This window comes from Pleurodeles waltl, chromosome 1_2 (assembly GCF_031143425.1).
Source record: "Pleurodeles waltl isolate 20211129_DDA chromosome 1_2, aPleWal1.hap1.20221129, whole genome shotgun sequence".
In the NCBI taxonomy this organism is placed as follows: domain Eukaryota; kingdom Metazoa; phylum Chordata; class Amphibia; order Caudata; family Salamandridae; genus Pleurodeles; species Pleurodeles waltl.
The window spans coordinates 19,822,470-19,838,839 of NC_090437.1; the positions used below are offsets into that span (position 1 = coordinate 19,822,470).

General features: G+C 48.4%; 1 protein-coding gene across 1 annotated transcript in view; it reads left to right on the forward strand.

Annotated features, from left to right (window-relative positions):
• ELP1 (elongator acetyltransferase complex subunit 1) overlaps window positions 1–16,370 on the forward strand; it is an 886,544-nt gene that overhangs the window by 460,621 nt on the left and 409,553 nt on the right. The window contains exon 26 of the mRNA XM_069235684.1: window positions 7,842–7,965. Within this exon, the coding sequence (XP_069091785.1) occupies window positions 7,842–7,965 (124 nt within the window). The remainder of the gene's footprint in view (window positions 1–7,841; window positions 7,966–16,370) is intronic.

Genomic DNA, 16,370 nt, shown 5'->3' on the forward strand with positions numbered 1-16,370 from the left:
CGTTCCCAAGTTCAGCTCAAAATACTGAGCAAGGTGGTCTCTAATTTCAAGGGTATATTCATTATCTTGTAAGTACCATGCGTTCAGACGCCACATCGGGCGCCTGGCGGGGTCTGCCCCACCCAACCGGACTCGCACAGGTGCGTGATCTGAGACCCCCCGAGGCAGTATCTCCGCCTCCGTGACACAGATGATGTCTAGAGCAGGCATAAATACTAAGTCAATTCTGGAGTGTGTCCAGTGGGCGGCTGATGTGTGTGTTTGTATTGACGTTCATTGGGGTGCCATGTTCTCCATACCTCACATAGGCCGAGACTCTCGGCCCATCCGTTAAGACTTGTGGCCCGGGAGGACCTACCAGTAGTAATGTCACTGGATACATCCAGTCTGGGGTCCATAACAGCATTGAAGTCCCCCCCCTACCAACGTGGTTCCCTGGGGGAGTCCCGCTCCCACCTGGCGGAGTGAGAGTAGGAAGGCATTGAATCTCGCTGGGGGGGGCGTATGCACATACAAGGTTCAGCGGTGAACCGTGAAGCACCCCTGAGGCAACTACGAACCTGCCCTGTGGGTCGGACAGCGTAGATGTAATCACCATAGGTAGTGAGCGGTTGAGTAGGATGGCCACTCCTCTGGAGCCCCTGGAGAAGCCCGCGTGGTAAACCCTATCAAATCCTCCTTGTGTGAGCATAGGGCACTTAGTTCCCAGGAGGTGGGTTTCCTGCAGTAGGACCACCGAGGGGAAATATCTACGGAGGGTATTGAATACTGCGGATCTCTTGATCTTGTCTAACAGCCCGTTCACATTCCAGGAGATGATTTGTGTCAGTGAGGACCAGGCGTGGGCTGCGTGGGTGCCGTACATTGTCGGGTGTCTGTCAGTGGACACAAGGATGACCGTTTAAAACGTAACAGTGAAATATTAAAACCATAGAAAATGAATGTCAGAATGTTACTATCTAACCCCAACTCAAACTTCTCACCCCCCAACCGCCTCCCTCCCCATACTCCCACCCCAGAAGCATCTGTCGCCCAAGTACCCAACCAGAACAAAACAGCCAGTGAGACTGCCATAGGAGTGGAGTGGTGGACCCCTCCATTCAATATGATCATTTGCAATCATCAGTAAGAAGTCATCAAGTCATACTTGGCGAACCCTAGGGAGCCGCCGGGCCACCAGATGAAGCATCCCGGAGGGCCCCTCAGGGGCGACCCGGTCACATCGATCCCCCCCATGCGTCACGACGGGAACTCCATGTAACATTTTAGCCAAGCACCGGGGACTGGCTCAGGCGGCTGCCATCCTCGGCCCACACCTGGTCCTGCACCTCCAGGGACTCAACGGCGGTCCCCTCCATCTGGGAGCCAGGGTCTCCAGCCGTCCCCCCGCCTATGGGAACGGCTAGGTCCCCCCGCTTCCCTTTCCGAGAAATGGTGCGTCTCCGGCTCCTCCGGGGTCCTCCCATAGGGGGGGGCCTGTCCCGGGGGGGCTCCCCCCCTTGTTTCAGGGGTCCCCTTCGGGCTTCGATGCCCTCCTTGGTCAGCCAGTCCCATGCCTCCTCCGGGGATTCAAAGAAATGCGCCCTATCAGCCATAATGACTTTAAGCCGCACAGGGAAGAGGAGCATGTACGAGAGTTGCATTGCTCGAAGTTTTTGTTTGACTTGCTCGTACGACCGGCGGCGGGTCTGGACCTCCCGGGTGTAATCTGGGAATATTAAGATCCTGTGGTTCTCCCATTGAAGATCTTCTGATCGTCTCTCCTCTTTAAGGATATTGTCCCGATCTTTGAAGTTGAAGAAGCGTGCGATCATCGGGCGCTTCGGGCCTCCCGGAGGGGGGCGCGGTGCAAGGGCTCTGTGGGTGCGTTCAACTGCAAACCAGGGTGAGAGTGCCTGGTCTGGTATCCAGGTCTTGATCCAGCGCTCCAAGAATTCCGAAGCTTTGTCTTCCTCCGCACCCTCTGGGAATCAGACAAAGCGTAGGTTGTTGCGTCTTGACCGATTTTCTGCATCTTCTGCACGACGGTGCAGTTCGCTTGTTCGAGTCTGTAACTGGGCCACTTTTGTTTTAAGATCAGCCAGTTCGTCTTCAGTTTGGTAGACCCGACCTTCCACTTCAGTAATTCGGCTCACTGCATTTCTGAGGTCTTGCCTGATAAGGCCCATATCCTCTCGCACTTCCCCGATTCTGGTCTCCACGGCTGACTGTGATGACTGGATTGCTTGGAGGATGGCACTCACTCTGTCTAGCGCTGGGCCTCCATTAGCAGTTTCCCCTTCTCTGCTGGGGCCCGCCGGCATCGTGAACTGGTCGATCTTTTGCTGGGAGGCCGGGGGTTGCTTGTTTGCTCTGTCCTTCCCCATTTTGTCTCAGGAAGTTGGGGGCGGCTTATGTCGACTCCCAGAGCCACCTCGTCTGTCTTCCAGCACCCGAACCGCCCCAACAGGGGGCCGTCCCGGAGGAGGTCCACCAGCGGGGTCTCAACAGTACATGCGGGCGGATACTGTCCCAGTCCCCTCCCTGGGGTCCGGTAGTCACTGGTCCACTTCACTCTGCCAGATCACACCGTCGGGCGACCGCCCGGTACCGTATCAGGCCCGCCTCGCTCCCCTAGGTCACCAGGAGATCGCAGGACTCTTTGTTTCCCCTGCGTCCCAGCACTCCCCCAGCAGGTCTCCTTGGCCGGGGTTGGCTGGTGTGCACTGCCTGCGCTGCGTCCCTGAAGTGCGGCTGGGGCACGGAGAGGTCCCCCCGCACCAGTCAGGATTATAGATCTATTCTTCTATGGGATCAGCTGCAGTGATATTCAACAGGGGAAGCCTGGGGCTGTCCAGCTGCCCGGCCTGTTATTTCGCTTGAGTCCTATCTCCTCGTTAAATTTGGGTTGGAGCTCTTTCTTTCTTCCGAGGGGGGAGGGGAGGGGCCCCTACCCCCCGAGCTCGGTATCGCTTCGCCTCCCAGGGCCGACCCCTGGAGACCAGTGGACCACCGGGGGGCCGCCCGCCCCAGGCACACGGAGCTAATGGTCGGGAGTGCAAGCGCCCCGCGCGGCGGCCCTTCCGCTCACTTCAGATGGAGGAGTCCTCTCCCCACCCCAGTCCGCCTCTACCTCCTCCCGGACCTCCGCGTACCTGCACAGTGGGGTCCGGGTCGCCGGGAGCCTCCCCTCTGCCGTCCGCTCCAACCTCGCTTCGGCTGTCAGAGGTCTGGGTCCCAAGGCGCAGCGCCGGCATCCCGGGCGCCGCCCACAGCGCTCAGAGTGGCCGCGTCAGCGGGCCAGCCCCTCACTCCGGGCCCGGCGGGGCGCCGCAGCCACGGCCGCCATCCTGATTTCGTCGGCCCGGTCAAGCCAGATGGGGGAGACCTCTCCCCATCTCAGTCTGTCTTTCCCTCCTCCCGGACCTCCGTGCGCCTGCACAGCGGGGTCCGGGCCGCCACGAGTCTTCCCTCCGCCGTCCACACCACAACCTTGCTTCGGCTCACAAGGGTCTAGGTCCAGGGGCGCAGCGCTGGCGCCCCCGGTGCCACTCACATCGCTCAGAGCGGGCGCGTCAGCGGGCCAGCCCCTCACTCCGGGTCCAGTGGGGCGCCTCAGTCCCGGCCGCCATCTTAGTTTTTTCGATCCGTTCGCGGCTGACGTCTACGGCTCAGATTTTTCCAGTGCTCGTTTTTCAAGGGGATCCCCGGGGTCCACGAGCCCACAGGTGCATCTAGGGCAGTGCCAATTATTTGGATAACAGCAGCTTCAATGGGCGGATGACGGAGGGGTCCAGAGCACTCTCAGAGTGCGACCGCCATCTCGACGCCCGAAGCCACGCCCCAATTACAATCTTATTACATAAGCTTACACAGACAACACATTACATACGTGACCTGGAGTGCCACCTGATGACAGTACTCCAAGAGATTGTGCTGTTTAGTAGGCATTTAGGACTCCACATAAATTAGGACAAAGCTATCATATTCCTGCTTACGCCCTCCACAATACCAGTACAGCCGATGTATCCATTACAGTGGACTACAGACTATGTATGCTATCAAGGGATACAGGTGCACACGGACCTGGTAGTAGCGATGCAGGACAACTACGGTACGGCTACACAGAGACTATCTGAAGCGATAGACTGTTGAATCAAGCTGACATTATCCTTAACCGGAGGGATTGCCATCATGAAAAGGGTGGTGTTACCCAGATTTTTATTATGAATATTCTAATCTTCTACGAACGTTTTTTTATGGCCTCCGTGTTCTAATGATTCAAAGAGCCTAGGCTTGCAAACAGCTGCAGATGCCCTGGGAGACCTGAACCTTACCATATCATATGGTGGGTCTTGACGCCCCTGACCTAGAAACATACTGTAGGGTGGCACAATGTTCGTTTCTCCATTACTGGATATATGGTCCTCGAGAACTACCATATTTGTGGTTAGAGCGGGATGCTGTGTCACCTCTGACTCTGCCACAGGTGTTATTCGGGAGACCAGTCAGGTGCTACACTGCATTAGATTGATTGAATACTACGATTTGCTCCTGGCAACATCTCCTTGAACAGCAAGCTGGGTCCCCACTATATTCTCCCCTCATGCCATTGGAGTGGTGTCTTTGGTTCCCTTTAAAGGCAGGAACGAGGCGTGGTGTGCCACATTGAGAGCTGAGCACACAGACTATCAGAGTCTTCTTTAGTGAGGGTTCCATGTGCACCTGGGACTTAGTCCATGAACGATGTGATGGACCCACTTCTCTGACTCAATTTTGTTAGGATAGAGCCTGTCATAGATTACGGGGATTACTGGGGGAGGACATATTGAAACAAAAGGAAATGCCAGTGTTATCCTCTGTTTTACAAACCACGACGTTCTGCCAGCTGGTGTCCAGATTTTATAAACATGCACAGGAGGCACGCTGGCATGGAATTTCACAGGTTAGGCTTGAATAGTAGAGAGAGCTGGGGCTCACTGTAAATGATCAACAGTAGAAGTATTGTTGCACAGTAGTAAAAATGGCTCTCTTAAACAATAACCATATAATACACACTGGCCCGACTTTTCCAATACAACTTACATGATAATGCAAACTGTCAGCGCTATGGGCATGAGGAAGCTGGATTTGCACATCTTGCCTGGTACTGCCCTGGAGTGCATAGTTTTTGGCAAACATTATTTAGGGAACTTGAGACTATTACTGCGGAGACATTGGAACCGGAACCATGGATTGCCCTCCTAGGTTATGACCGGAAGTGCACATATCCTTCCGGCATCTGGTAGCGATAGACCTGCTGCTGGCCAAGCACCGAGTAGCACTTCATTGGGATCGTGGGCCGCTCCCAACGGTGTGTTAAGGGCACAGAAACACGACATATTGTAACAAACAGACACATATGAACTATTGCCATCAAGTAGGTGACCAAAAGATATCTGGGGTCAATATCAAGCATATTTAGCCGCGTCAGTAGGAAATAGAGATGTGATGGATGTGTGACTGTGATCTGCATTGATGATGTCTGAATACATTGACTACTTGTATGGGGGTACTGGCAAGTCAAAATGTGACCACAGTTGGTGAACTATGGACTTTCCTGACATTTGTACTGCATGTTCAAATTTCAAACCTGACCTGTACCTTCCCTGTAATAAAACTGTTTGCCTATAGTTGTCGAAGATAGCCCCTGAATATTCTCCTTCATGTTGAACCCACGTTCCAAAAGAAACAACTTCGGGTATACTGGTGCATGACTGTGTATAGTCCCTTATACGTTGTATATCTGTGTACGCAGCTAAGCCAACAAACAATAAGTATGGTTTGCTTGTATGTTATAAACGTAAATAAAGCTTAAAAAAGTGTCTTCTAGGCGTCCCATATCTTGAGAGATCTCTTTTAGCTGTCCTCTTCTAAGGAAACATGAACTCTATGGTGGGACATATCTAATACTTCCAAGCAGCCTGATTAGGTACAGTTAGCTCTTGAGTTGATTCAACTTTCTTTCTGTCAGTCAGATTCAAGATCATAACTTACCAATATTCTGTCATACCTCATAGTTCAAATGTTTTCATCAGTATCTTGTGGGCCAAGATAAAACGAGGGAGATTATTAGAAGTCATCAGGATTAGCTCCTCCATACTTCCTTTCATGTTAGTGCAGCTCCTGGAGTCCTTATTTCATTCCTTCTTAACAAAGTTAACCCTTTCCAGTACCAGCGTCTGTGTCTTTTTAGACATCAGTGACACCAGCTCAGCTGCACCTCTGGGTTCTCACCATGATATCACAGCAGATCGCCCTCCCACCAAAAATGGGTCCTCTTGTTGGTGCGGAATGACTTTGCCTAAACAATCTCCCCCACACACACGCACACCCACTGATGCAGGCCCCCACTGCCTCAGCCAGCAGCTCAGCATCAGGATTGGTCTGTGGATCTGTTTGGTTTCCCACAGAATAAAATCACATTAGAGGGGGTCCCGTGCTGTGTGATGGACCTCGGTCCACTCTAACTAGACTCCTTCATCTCCAGCAGCTGCTCCATTCTCAAGCTGCTTCACAGCTGTAAGCCACAACTGAGCTGAAAGTGTTACAGGGGAGTGGTGCAAGCTGCCTCCATCCCTTTCTCTTTCCACCCTTCTGCCCTCTCACCGATTACTTAGTCTGAGTACCTGTTCCCTGAGAACGTGGCCTTCACTCATCTCTGCCTCTCTTCAGGGAACTTGGATATCTGGTGGCAGCTGTGAAGTCCCCCAACAGAGGCCAGCACAAGATCTAATGTCTAATGTTCTATTATTTTCTCTTTTGAAAGAATACCACTTTCTTGGTGAGAAAGTCATTCTTTTCTGGACTTCTTACTGAATCAGGCATCCAGGGGGACACTTTCAAGGCCAATTGGCAGTTGTGACTTGCAGGAACAGTCCACTGAAATCCTTCTCACTACCACCTAGTCCTAGCCACAGGAACATGAAGTACCTTTTGCATTTATTCAAGCTCCCTGCTGCCTTTCCTTATTCTGGCCTCTTATGAAATGCATGAGCTAGCATCATAGTTAAATGGGAATGTGTTTGAAAGCATTCAGCAGAGTGAGCAATGTAGAGAAACAAGTCAACATAGTAGTTTGAAATAACCTCAGTATGAATAAAGCTACGATGTACCATGCCATGATGCATTATGCAGCATGATCATTTCTGGGACCAAGTCAACACAAAAGTCTAAGATGAATTGAAGAACAGCAGAATTAGTTTGTACTCTGTGGGACTACACATTAAGCAAGGTGAATATGGTTTTGGGCACATTGTGGGGAGTATGGATTTAAAAAGCTAGAATTTGGATTACTTAGCCTATATGGCAAATATAGAGGCACGTTGAGGGCATTCTATAGTATTTAGTTGGTGATGAAAGACATTGTTGTCGCAAATTCAGAGGAGTCAGAAGTGATACGCATAATGATAGCTTAAGAATGTTTACTCATAAGAGTTTGGCCCGTTGTGTCTGTACAATATGAATCACTGCTAGGTTATGCATAGAAGCCAATCCATGCTCTGCATGTTAGTGAGATTTAAAAAAAAGAGCTGAGGAAGTCTTCACAATCCTAGAATTACAGGGTCTTCTTTTATAGGTAGCAGAAAGATAGTTGTTTATAGTTAATCCCATGTGATTATGACTGTATGTGTGTGGATATTTGAGTACGTAGCATTCTACTTGAACATACGTAATAAGGACTCAATGCTAATAGCTTAGCATTGGTTTTAGTAGTATACATAAAAATTTTGTGATGTCAATCGAGAGACGGGTTTTCTGTTGCCATGTTTGAATTTGCCATGATTTGTTAAGAATGAGAACATCTTGTTTTTTTTCCTCAGGACCCCAAGGAGTACCTCCCATTCTTAAACGATCTGAAGAAGATGGAAACTAATTACCAAAGATATACCATAGACAAGCATTTAAAAAGATACAACAAAGCTCTTTGCCATCTGACCAAATGTGGTAAGATAGTATGTTTTAATTCCTGTGCTTTTTAAAATGATAAACACAAATAAACAGATTTTCTTAAGAGTTGCAAAATGTTTCCTATCCTGTAGGATTTGTTTTTCAAAGTGTAAAGATGTTGTGTAAAATTTCCTGGAAATCAGTGCTTAGTTTAAAAATGATGTACATTTTATTATTGCAGTTGGCTCGACTGAATAGCTATTGTTTTACCACAGCTGGTTATGATATGGGCTCTTAGTGTGCGCCAGATTCATAAAGTCTTTGCCGAACTCAAAAGTTTGCGTAGGTGCTCAAGAAAATCCATTTGCAAATGTAGATTCCCAAAAGTGATTCACAAAACCATGGTTGGCAAAATTTTAGCCCTGCAAAGGACATTTGTGATTGAGCAAATTCCATGATTTTTGTGGAATTTCTGCAATAGCAAATCTAGAGTTTGTCAGATTTGAAGGTGTTCCTGTGTGTTCACATTGGACCTTCCTCATCCAAGCAGTCTTGCCTTTAGTATTACAGCCTTTGATATTTCAGATGGTCCAGAGAGAAGCTGAAGTATCATCTCCAGCGTTGTTTCTTATTTTACAGGAATATAAAGGATACCTTCCCTGGACGATGCAACAAATTCAGTTGCAAAAAGCTCCAGCCATTAGTAAAGTGCCCTTAAATCTCCTGGCTGTTATTAGTGTGGTAGTTTTAAGGGCATCTCCATGCCCCCGGTTTGTGTTATATTTCTTTGCCATTTGTGCAGCATGCACGCTGTACATTGAATCGCTTCTAGGCGCTTGTAGCAGTGGCACTTGTCTATCAATTAGCTATCTTTGGGAAACACTAGGAGCCATGAGTTGTTAATAAGTTTCTCAATGTTAGATAATTGTTAGGCTTACTGCTAGTTATCTACAGCCACATTTTGTTTATGAATGTACTTTGGCTATGAGATTGAGATTAATAATAGTTTATTAGTTAATAAAAAGCATAAATGTCATAATCTAAATACTATTAAAAAAAATGCAAACATGAAAAACGAAATCTACAATATAAGAGTAGTTAGAAAGTACAAGAAGTACTAAATGCTTGATATTTAAAAAGGGGCGGTGACCTATACCAGTGGTTCCCAACCTGTGGTCCGGGGATCCCTGGGGGTCCGCAAATCCTCCTTAGGGGGTCCGTGACTTCTTAGAAAATAAATTATATTAACAGATTATGTTCCCTGCTATCAGTAAACACTCAGTGGGGGGTCCCTGGATTCCAATAAAGTTTCATTGGGGGTCCCCGGCTCCAGTAATGATAAAGTGGGGGTCCACAGAAGTCAAAAGGTTGGGAACCACTGACCTATACGATATGCAGGTTGACACAGAACATGCAAAGCTGCCAATGCATAGTCAAAGGAAACATTTATCCGGTCTAAAAAAAAGGCCTGGCGGGATAGAACACAACAAGAAATCAAGGTCCCTAGCAACCCACCAAGGTATAAATGCATTGTAGGACATTTTATAATTTGTGAAATATAACTCTGACAAATACCCATTCAATGTTCAATTTTCGGGAATGGTGGTATTTCGTCCTAAGAACGTTTACTCGCGGCTAGCGAAATGGAAGACCAACAGAAGATCATAGGGGCTAGCTACCCACTGAATGGGAGTATGTTCCAGACTATTCTTGTCAGGGGTCTTCTTCATTATTCTTCTTAATCTCCACCTGGGACTGTAGTTCCACCTTAATAAGTCATTTAAAATCTTCCAGAAATTATACCAACCTAATGTTCAACATTGTGTTCCATGGATCTAATGACTCGGTTAGAGCTTTTCTACAGGACCCAATACCTAGTGCGTTAAATTCTTTTTTCAGCAGGCCTGTTGGCTGTAAGGCCAGGGCTGGACAGATACAGATTACATGCTACAATGACTCCTTTGCCTAGTGGCATCGGCAGTGTTTCTGGTCTTCTCTATGGCCATCTTTCCTCCACTTTAGAAGGAAGTTTTAGGTTGGCATGTCACCAAATCTTAAGGATAGCAGACTTTGTTTTATCTCTAGGGCATAGGTGTCATCCAGCAGGTGTGACTCTTTTTGATCTTCATAAGATTTTAGTACCAACCACCCATGCGACCGCTTCAACACCTCGTCTTCATCATTTGTCCAACTTTGCAATTAATGGACTTATTTACCACTTTCCTGAAGCCTTGAGCAGATATGTTAAGGTTCCACAAATCACCCAGCTCAAGCATCTCAATACTATTTTCAAGGTACTTTTTGTATTTACAAGTTTCTCCTTTGCAGGTTAATTTCAGTCCACACTAGGTTAGCCAACGTGCCTTTGTTGGCTAGCCAGAGTTTATGGCAGCATTTTATAAATGCTGAGGAAATGGCAAATGTCTGCTTTATTAATGAGAATTCCAGCCTGACTAGCACAGGCGGTGCTGATCTAGGTAAACAAAATACTCGTTCGTATTATCTTATATTATTTTATTAAGAAGGCTGGTCTTTGCACCTGTCATATTTCTGAACCATATGAGAGAGTGGGTAATAAGTTAGCCTTTATTACTGATACCAGTGGTTTAAGGTTATGTCCCCGGATAGATCTTGCTAGTGTTATAAAGGCATGCTTAAGTCTGTGCGCTTTTTCTTTTATCGCCTCTCTTTGGGGTGCGTACGGACATTTTGCATCTATCTTGGCCCCTAAATACACGCAAGTGGATGTTTCATCAATTGTGTTTTCATTGAGGTACCACTTGCGCTGACTTAAAAAATGTCGATTAAACAAGATACCTTCTGTTTTTTGTGATTTATTTCCAGGTCATTGCTCTTTGTGTATGACCCTAGGCAATTCATTAATTTCTGTAGACCAATTCTAGTGGTGCTGAGCAGCAACAGGTCTTCCGCATATTCGATACTGGACATTTGCTGACCCCAGATGCTAGGTGCATGAGCTGTCTGACCATCCAGTTCTAAGGAAAGGTTGGCAATATATAAATTGAAGAGAAGCAGCGCTAAGACGCAGCCCTGTTTCAGACAGATTATTGTTTTTACTTCCCTCAACAGGTGGGTACCATCCCCAAGCTTGATTTTAGCCCATGTATCAGAATATTGAAGCCTGATGGCTCTCAGGATGTTGGAAGGTATTACCCTTTATTACAACTTTGCCCATAATCTACCACGCAGCACACAGTCAAAAGCTGACTTAATGTCAACAAAGCATATGTACCACGTGGTGCCTGTGGCCTTAGCTCTGCTGATGGTCAGTCCCAGTGCCAAAAGGTTTGTTACAGTGCCTTGGCTCTTTGTAAAGCCGGTTTGGTTAAGTGGCAGTCTGCCAGTATCTGACACCCATGCTTCTAAGATTAGGCACGTAGACAACTTTAGGTCGACATCCAGGAGCGCAATTAAGCTGTAGTTGCTAGGTGAGGATGCAGCTCCTCCCTTAAAAATGGGATGGATTATCTAGCCTCTCCAACTTTCGGGGATTGTTCCCTTTGCCAGGATGTAATTAAACATTTCTGCCATGAAAGTTGCCCATCTTGATGTCATGTGTTTAAAGAGTGCCTGTGGTATCCTATTTGGGACTGGGGCGCAGTCAGACCGTTTTTTTAATGATCTTGGTTACTTCTGCAGAAGTAAATACCAGGTCTACCTGATCCTATGTGGCCCGATTTCTCCTCTGGGACTGATCCGTAGCAGTTTGCACTATAAGAACTTCCTTAAAAGTGAGATTTCAGGTGTTCAACTCAGTCAACTTCACTTACATTTTTGTTGTGGGCAGCTCTTAAGCCTTTTTTTTTTATATATTGTTAATGAGCTTCTAGAAGTATTTTGAGTCAGTTGACTTAGAGGCGTTGTAGGAAGTTGGCTCTGTATGCACTATTTCAAAGTAAGGAATAGTATGCACAGAGTCCAAGGGTTCCCCTTAGAGGTAAGATAGTGGCAAAAAGAGATAATACTAATGCTCTATTTTGTGGTAGTGTGGTCGAGCAGTAGGCTTATCAAAAGAGTAGTGTTAAGCATTTGTTGTACACACACAGGCAATAAATGAGGAACACACACTCAAAGACAATTCCAGGCCAATAGGTTTTTTGTATAGAAAAATATCTTTTCTTAGTTTATTTTAAGAACCACAGGTTCACATTTTACATGTAATACTTTGAATGAAAGGTATTGCAGGTAAGTACTTTAGGAACTTTGAATAATCACAATAGCATATATACTTTTCAAATAAAACACATATAGCTATTTTAAAACTAGACAGTGCAATTTTCACAGTTCCTAGGGGAGGTAAGTAATTGTTAGTTCTTGCAGGTGAGTAAACCACCTACGGGGTTCAAGTTTGGGTCCAAGGTAGCCCACTGTTGGGGGTTCAGAGCAACCCCAAAGTTACCACACCAGCAGCTCAGGGCCGGTCAGGTGCAGAGTTCAAAGTGGTGCCCAAAACGCATAGGCTTCAATGGAGAAGGGGGTGCCCCGGTTCCAGTCTGCCAGCAGGTAAGTACCCGCGTCTTCGGAGGGCAGACCAGGGGGGTTTTGTAGGGCACCGGGGGACACACAAGTAAGCACTGAAAGTACACCCTCAGCAGCACGGGGCGGCCGGGTGCAGTGTGCAAACACACGTCGGGTTTTCAATTGGAATCAATGGGAGACCAAAGGGTCTCTTCAGCGATGCAGGCAGGCAAGGGGGGGGGGGGCTCCTCGGGGTAGCCACCACCTGGGCAAGGGAGAGGGCCTCCTGGGGGTCACTCCTGCACTGGAGTTCCGATCTTTCAGGTCCTGGGGGCTGCGGGTGCAGGGTCTTTTCCAGGCGTCGGGATCTGGGAGTCAGGCAGTCGCGGTCAGGGGGAGCCTCGGGATTCCCTCTGCAGGCGTTGCTGTGGGGGGTCAGGGGGGGCAACTCTGGCTACTCACGGTCTCGTAGTCGCCGGGGAGTCCTCCCTGAAGTGTTTGTTCTCCACAAGTCGAGCCGGGGGCGTCGGGTGCAGAGTTGCAAGTCTCACGCTTCTGGCGGGAAACGCAGTTGTTTTAAAGTTGCTCCTTTGGAAACAAAGTTGCAGTCTTGGGTGAACAGGGCCGCTGTTCTCTGGAGTTTCTTGGGCCTTCTAGAGCAGGGCAGTCCTCTGAGGATTCAGAGGTCGCTGGTCCCTGGGGAAAGCGTCGCTGGAGCAGTTTCTTCAGAAGGGGGGAGACAGGCCGGTAGAGCTGGAACCAAAGCAGTTGGTGTCTCTGTCTTCTCTGCAGGGCTTTTCAGCTCAGCAGTCCTCTTCTTCTTAGGTTGCAGGAATCTGAGTTCCTAGGTTCAGGGGAGCCCCTAAATACAGAATTTAGGGGTGTGTTTAGGTCAGGGAGGGCAGTAGCCAATGGCTACTAGCCCTGAGGGTGGCTACACCCTCTTTGTGCCTCCTCCCAAGGGGAGGGGGTCACATTCCTATCCCTATTGGGGGGATCCTCCATCTGCAAGATGGAGGATTCCTAAAAGTCAAAGTCACTTCAGCTCAGGTTGCCTTAGGGGCTGTCCTGACTGGCCAGTGACGACTCCTTGTTTTTCTCATTATCTCCTCCGGCCTTGCTGCCAAAAGTGGGGCCGTGGCCGGAGGGGGCGGGCAAATCCACTAGCTGGAATGCCCTATGGTGCTGTAACAAAGGGGGTGAGCCTTTGAGGCTCGCCGCCAGGTGTTACAGCTCCTGCAAGGGGGAGGTGATAAGCATCTCCACCCAGTGCAGGCTTTGTTACTAGCCACAGAGTGACAAAGGCACTCTCCCCATTTGGCAAGCAACTTGTCTCGAGTGTGGCAGGCTGCTAAAACCAGTCAGCCTACACGGGTAGTTGGTTAAGGTTTCAGGGGGCACCTCTAAGGTGCCCTATGGGGTGTATGTTACAATAAAATGTACACTGGCATCAGTGTGCATTTATTGTGCTGAGAAGTTTGATACCAAACTTCCCAGTTTTCAGTGTAGCCATTATGGTGCTGTGGAGTTCGTGTTTGACAGACTCCCAGACCATATACTCTTATGGCTACCCTGCACTACCCTGCACTTACAATGTCTAAGGTTTTGCTTAGACACTGTAGGGGCACAGTGCTCATGCACTGGTGCCCTCACCTATGGTATAGTGCACCCTGAGGGGAGTGCCATGTCGACTTACTCGTTTTGTCCTCACCAGCACACACAAGCTGGCAAGCAGTGTGTCTGTGCTGAGTGAGGGGTCCCCAGGGTGGCATAAGATATGCTGCAGCCCTTAGAGACCTTCCCTGGCATCAGGGCCCTTGGTACCAGGGGTACCAGTTACAAGGGACTTACCTGGATGCCAGGGTGTGACAATTGTGAAAACAAAAGTACAGGTTAGGGAAAGAACACTGGTGCTGGGGCCTGGTTAGCAGGCCTCAGCACACTTTCAAATTAAAACATAGCATCAGCAAATGCAAAAAGTCAGGGGGTAACCATGCCAAGGAGGCATTTCCTTACACCCCCCCCCCCCCTTAAACTAAAGAGGATGAGACTAACCTTTCCCAAGAGAGTCTTCATTTTCTAAGTGGAAGAACCTGGAAAGGCCATCTGCATTGGCATGGGCAGTCCCAGGTCTGTGTTCCACTATAAAGTCCATTCCCTGTAGGGAGATGGACCACCTCAACAGTTTTGGATTTTCACCTTTCATTTGCATCAGCCATCTGAGAGGTCTGTGGTCAGTTTGAACTACAAAGTGAGTACCAAAGAGGTATGGTCTCAGCTTCTTCAGGGACCAAACCACAGCAAAGGCCTCCCTCTCAACGCTGCTCCCTTGGGAGTAACCTCCTGCTAATGAAAGCAACAGGCTGGTCAAGGCCATCATCATTTGTTTGGGACAAAACTGCCCCTATCCCATGTTCAGAGGCATCTGTCTGCACAATGAACTGCTTGGGGTAATCTGGAGCTTTTAGAACTGGTGCTGTGCACATTGCTTGTTTCAGGGTGTCAAAGGCCTGTTGGCATTCTACAGTCCAGTTTACTTTCTTGGGCATTTTCTTGGAGGTAAGTTCTGTGAGGGCTGTCACTATGGATCCATATCCCTTCACAAACCTCCTGTAGTACCCAGTCAAGCCAAGGAATGCCCTGACTTGAGTCTGGGTTTTTGGAGCTACCCAGTCCAGAATAGTCTGGATCTTGGGTTGGAGTGGCTGAACTTGGCCTCCACCTACAAGGTGTCCCAAGTAAACCACAGTTCCCTGCCCTATCTGGCATTTGGATGCCTTGATAGAGAGGCCTGCTGATTGCAGAGCCTTCAAAACCTTCTTCAGGTGGACCAGGTGATCCTGCCAGCTGAAGCTAAAGACAGCAATATCGTCAAGATAAGCTGCACTAAAGGACTCCAAACCAGCAAGGACTTGATTCACCAACCTTTGGAAGGTGGCAGGGGCATTCTTTAAACCAAAGGGCATAACAGTAAACTGATAATGCCCATCAGGTGTGGAGAATGCTGTCTTTTCTTTTTCTCCTGGTGCCATTTTGATTTGCCAGTACCCTGCTGTTAAGTCAAAGGTACTTAAGAATTTGGCAGCACCTAATTTATCAATCAGTTCATCAGCCCTTGGAATGGGATGGGCACCTGTCTTGGTGACAGAATTAAGTCCTCTGTAGTCCACACAAAACCTCATCTCTCTTTTTCCATCTTTGGTGTGAGGTTTGGGGACTAAGACCACTGGGCTAGCCCAGGGGCTGTCAGAGTGTTCAATTACTCCCAACTCCAGAATCTTTTGGACTTCCACCTTGATGCTTTCCTTAACTTGGTCAGACTGTCTGAATATTTTGGTTTTGACAGGCATGCTGTCTCCTGTGTCCACATCATTGGTACACAGGTGTGTCTGACCAGGGGTTAAGGAAAAGAGCTCAGCAAACTGTTGCAGGACCTTCCTACAATCAGATTGCTGTTGGCTAGAGAGGGTGTCTGAATAGATCACTCCATCTACTGAACCATCTTTAGGGTTTGATGAGAGGAGATCAGGGAGAGGTTCACTCTCAGCTTCCTGGTCCTCATCTGTTACCATTAACAGATTCACATCAGCCCTATCATGGAAGAGCTTAAGGCGGTTCACATGGATCACCCTCTTGGGGCTCCTGCTAGTGCCTAGGTCCACCAGGTAGGTGACCTGACTCTTCTTCTCTAGCACTGGGTAAGGGCCACTCCATTTGTCCTGAAGTGCCCTGGGAGCCACAGGCTCCAAAACCCAGACTTTCTGCCCTGGTTGAAATTCAACCATTGCAGCCTTTTGGTCATACCAAAACTTCTGGAGCTGTTGGCTGGCCTCAAGGTTTTTACTTGCCTTTTCCATGTACTCTGCCATTCTTGAACGTAGGCCAAGTACATAGTCCACTATGTCTTGTTTAGGCTCATGAAGAGGTCTCTCCCAGCCTTCTTTCACAAGAGCTAGTGGTCCCCTTACAGGGTGGCCAAACAG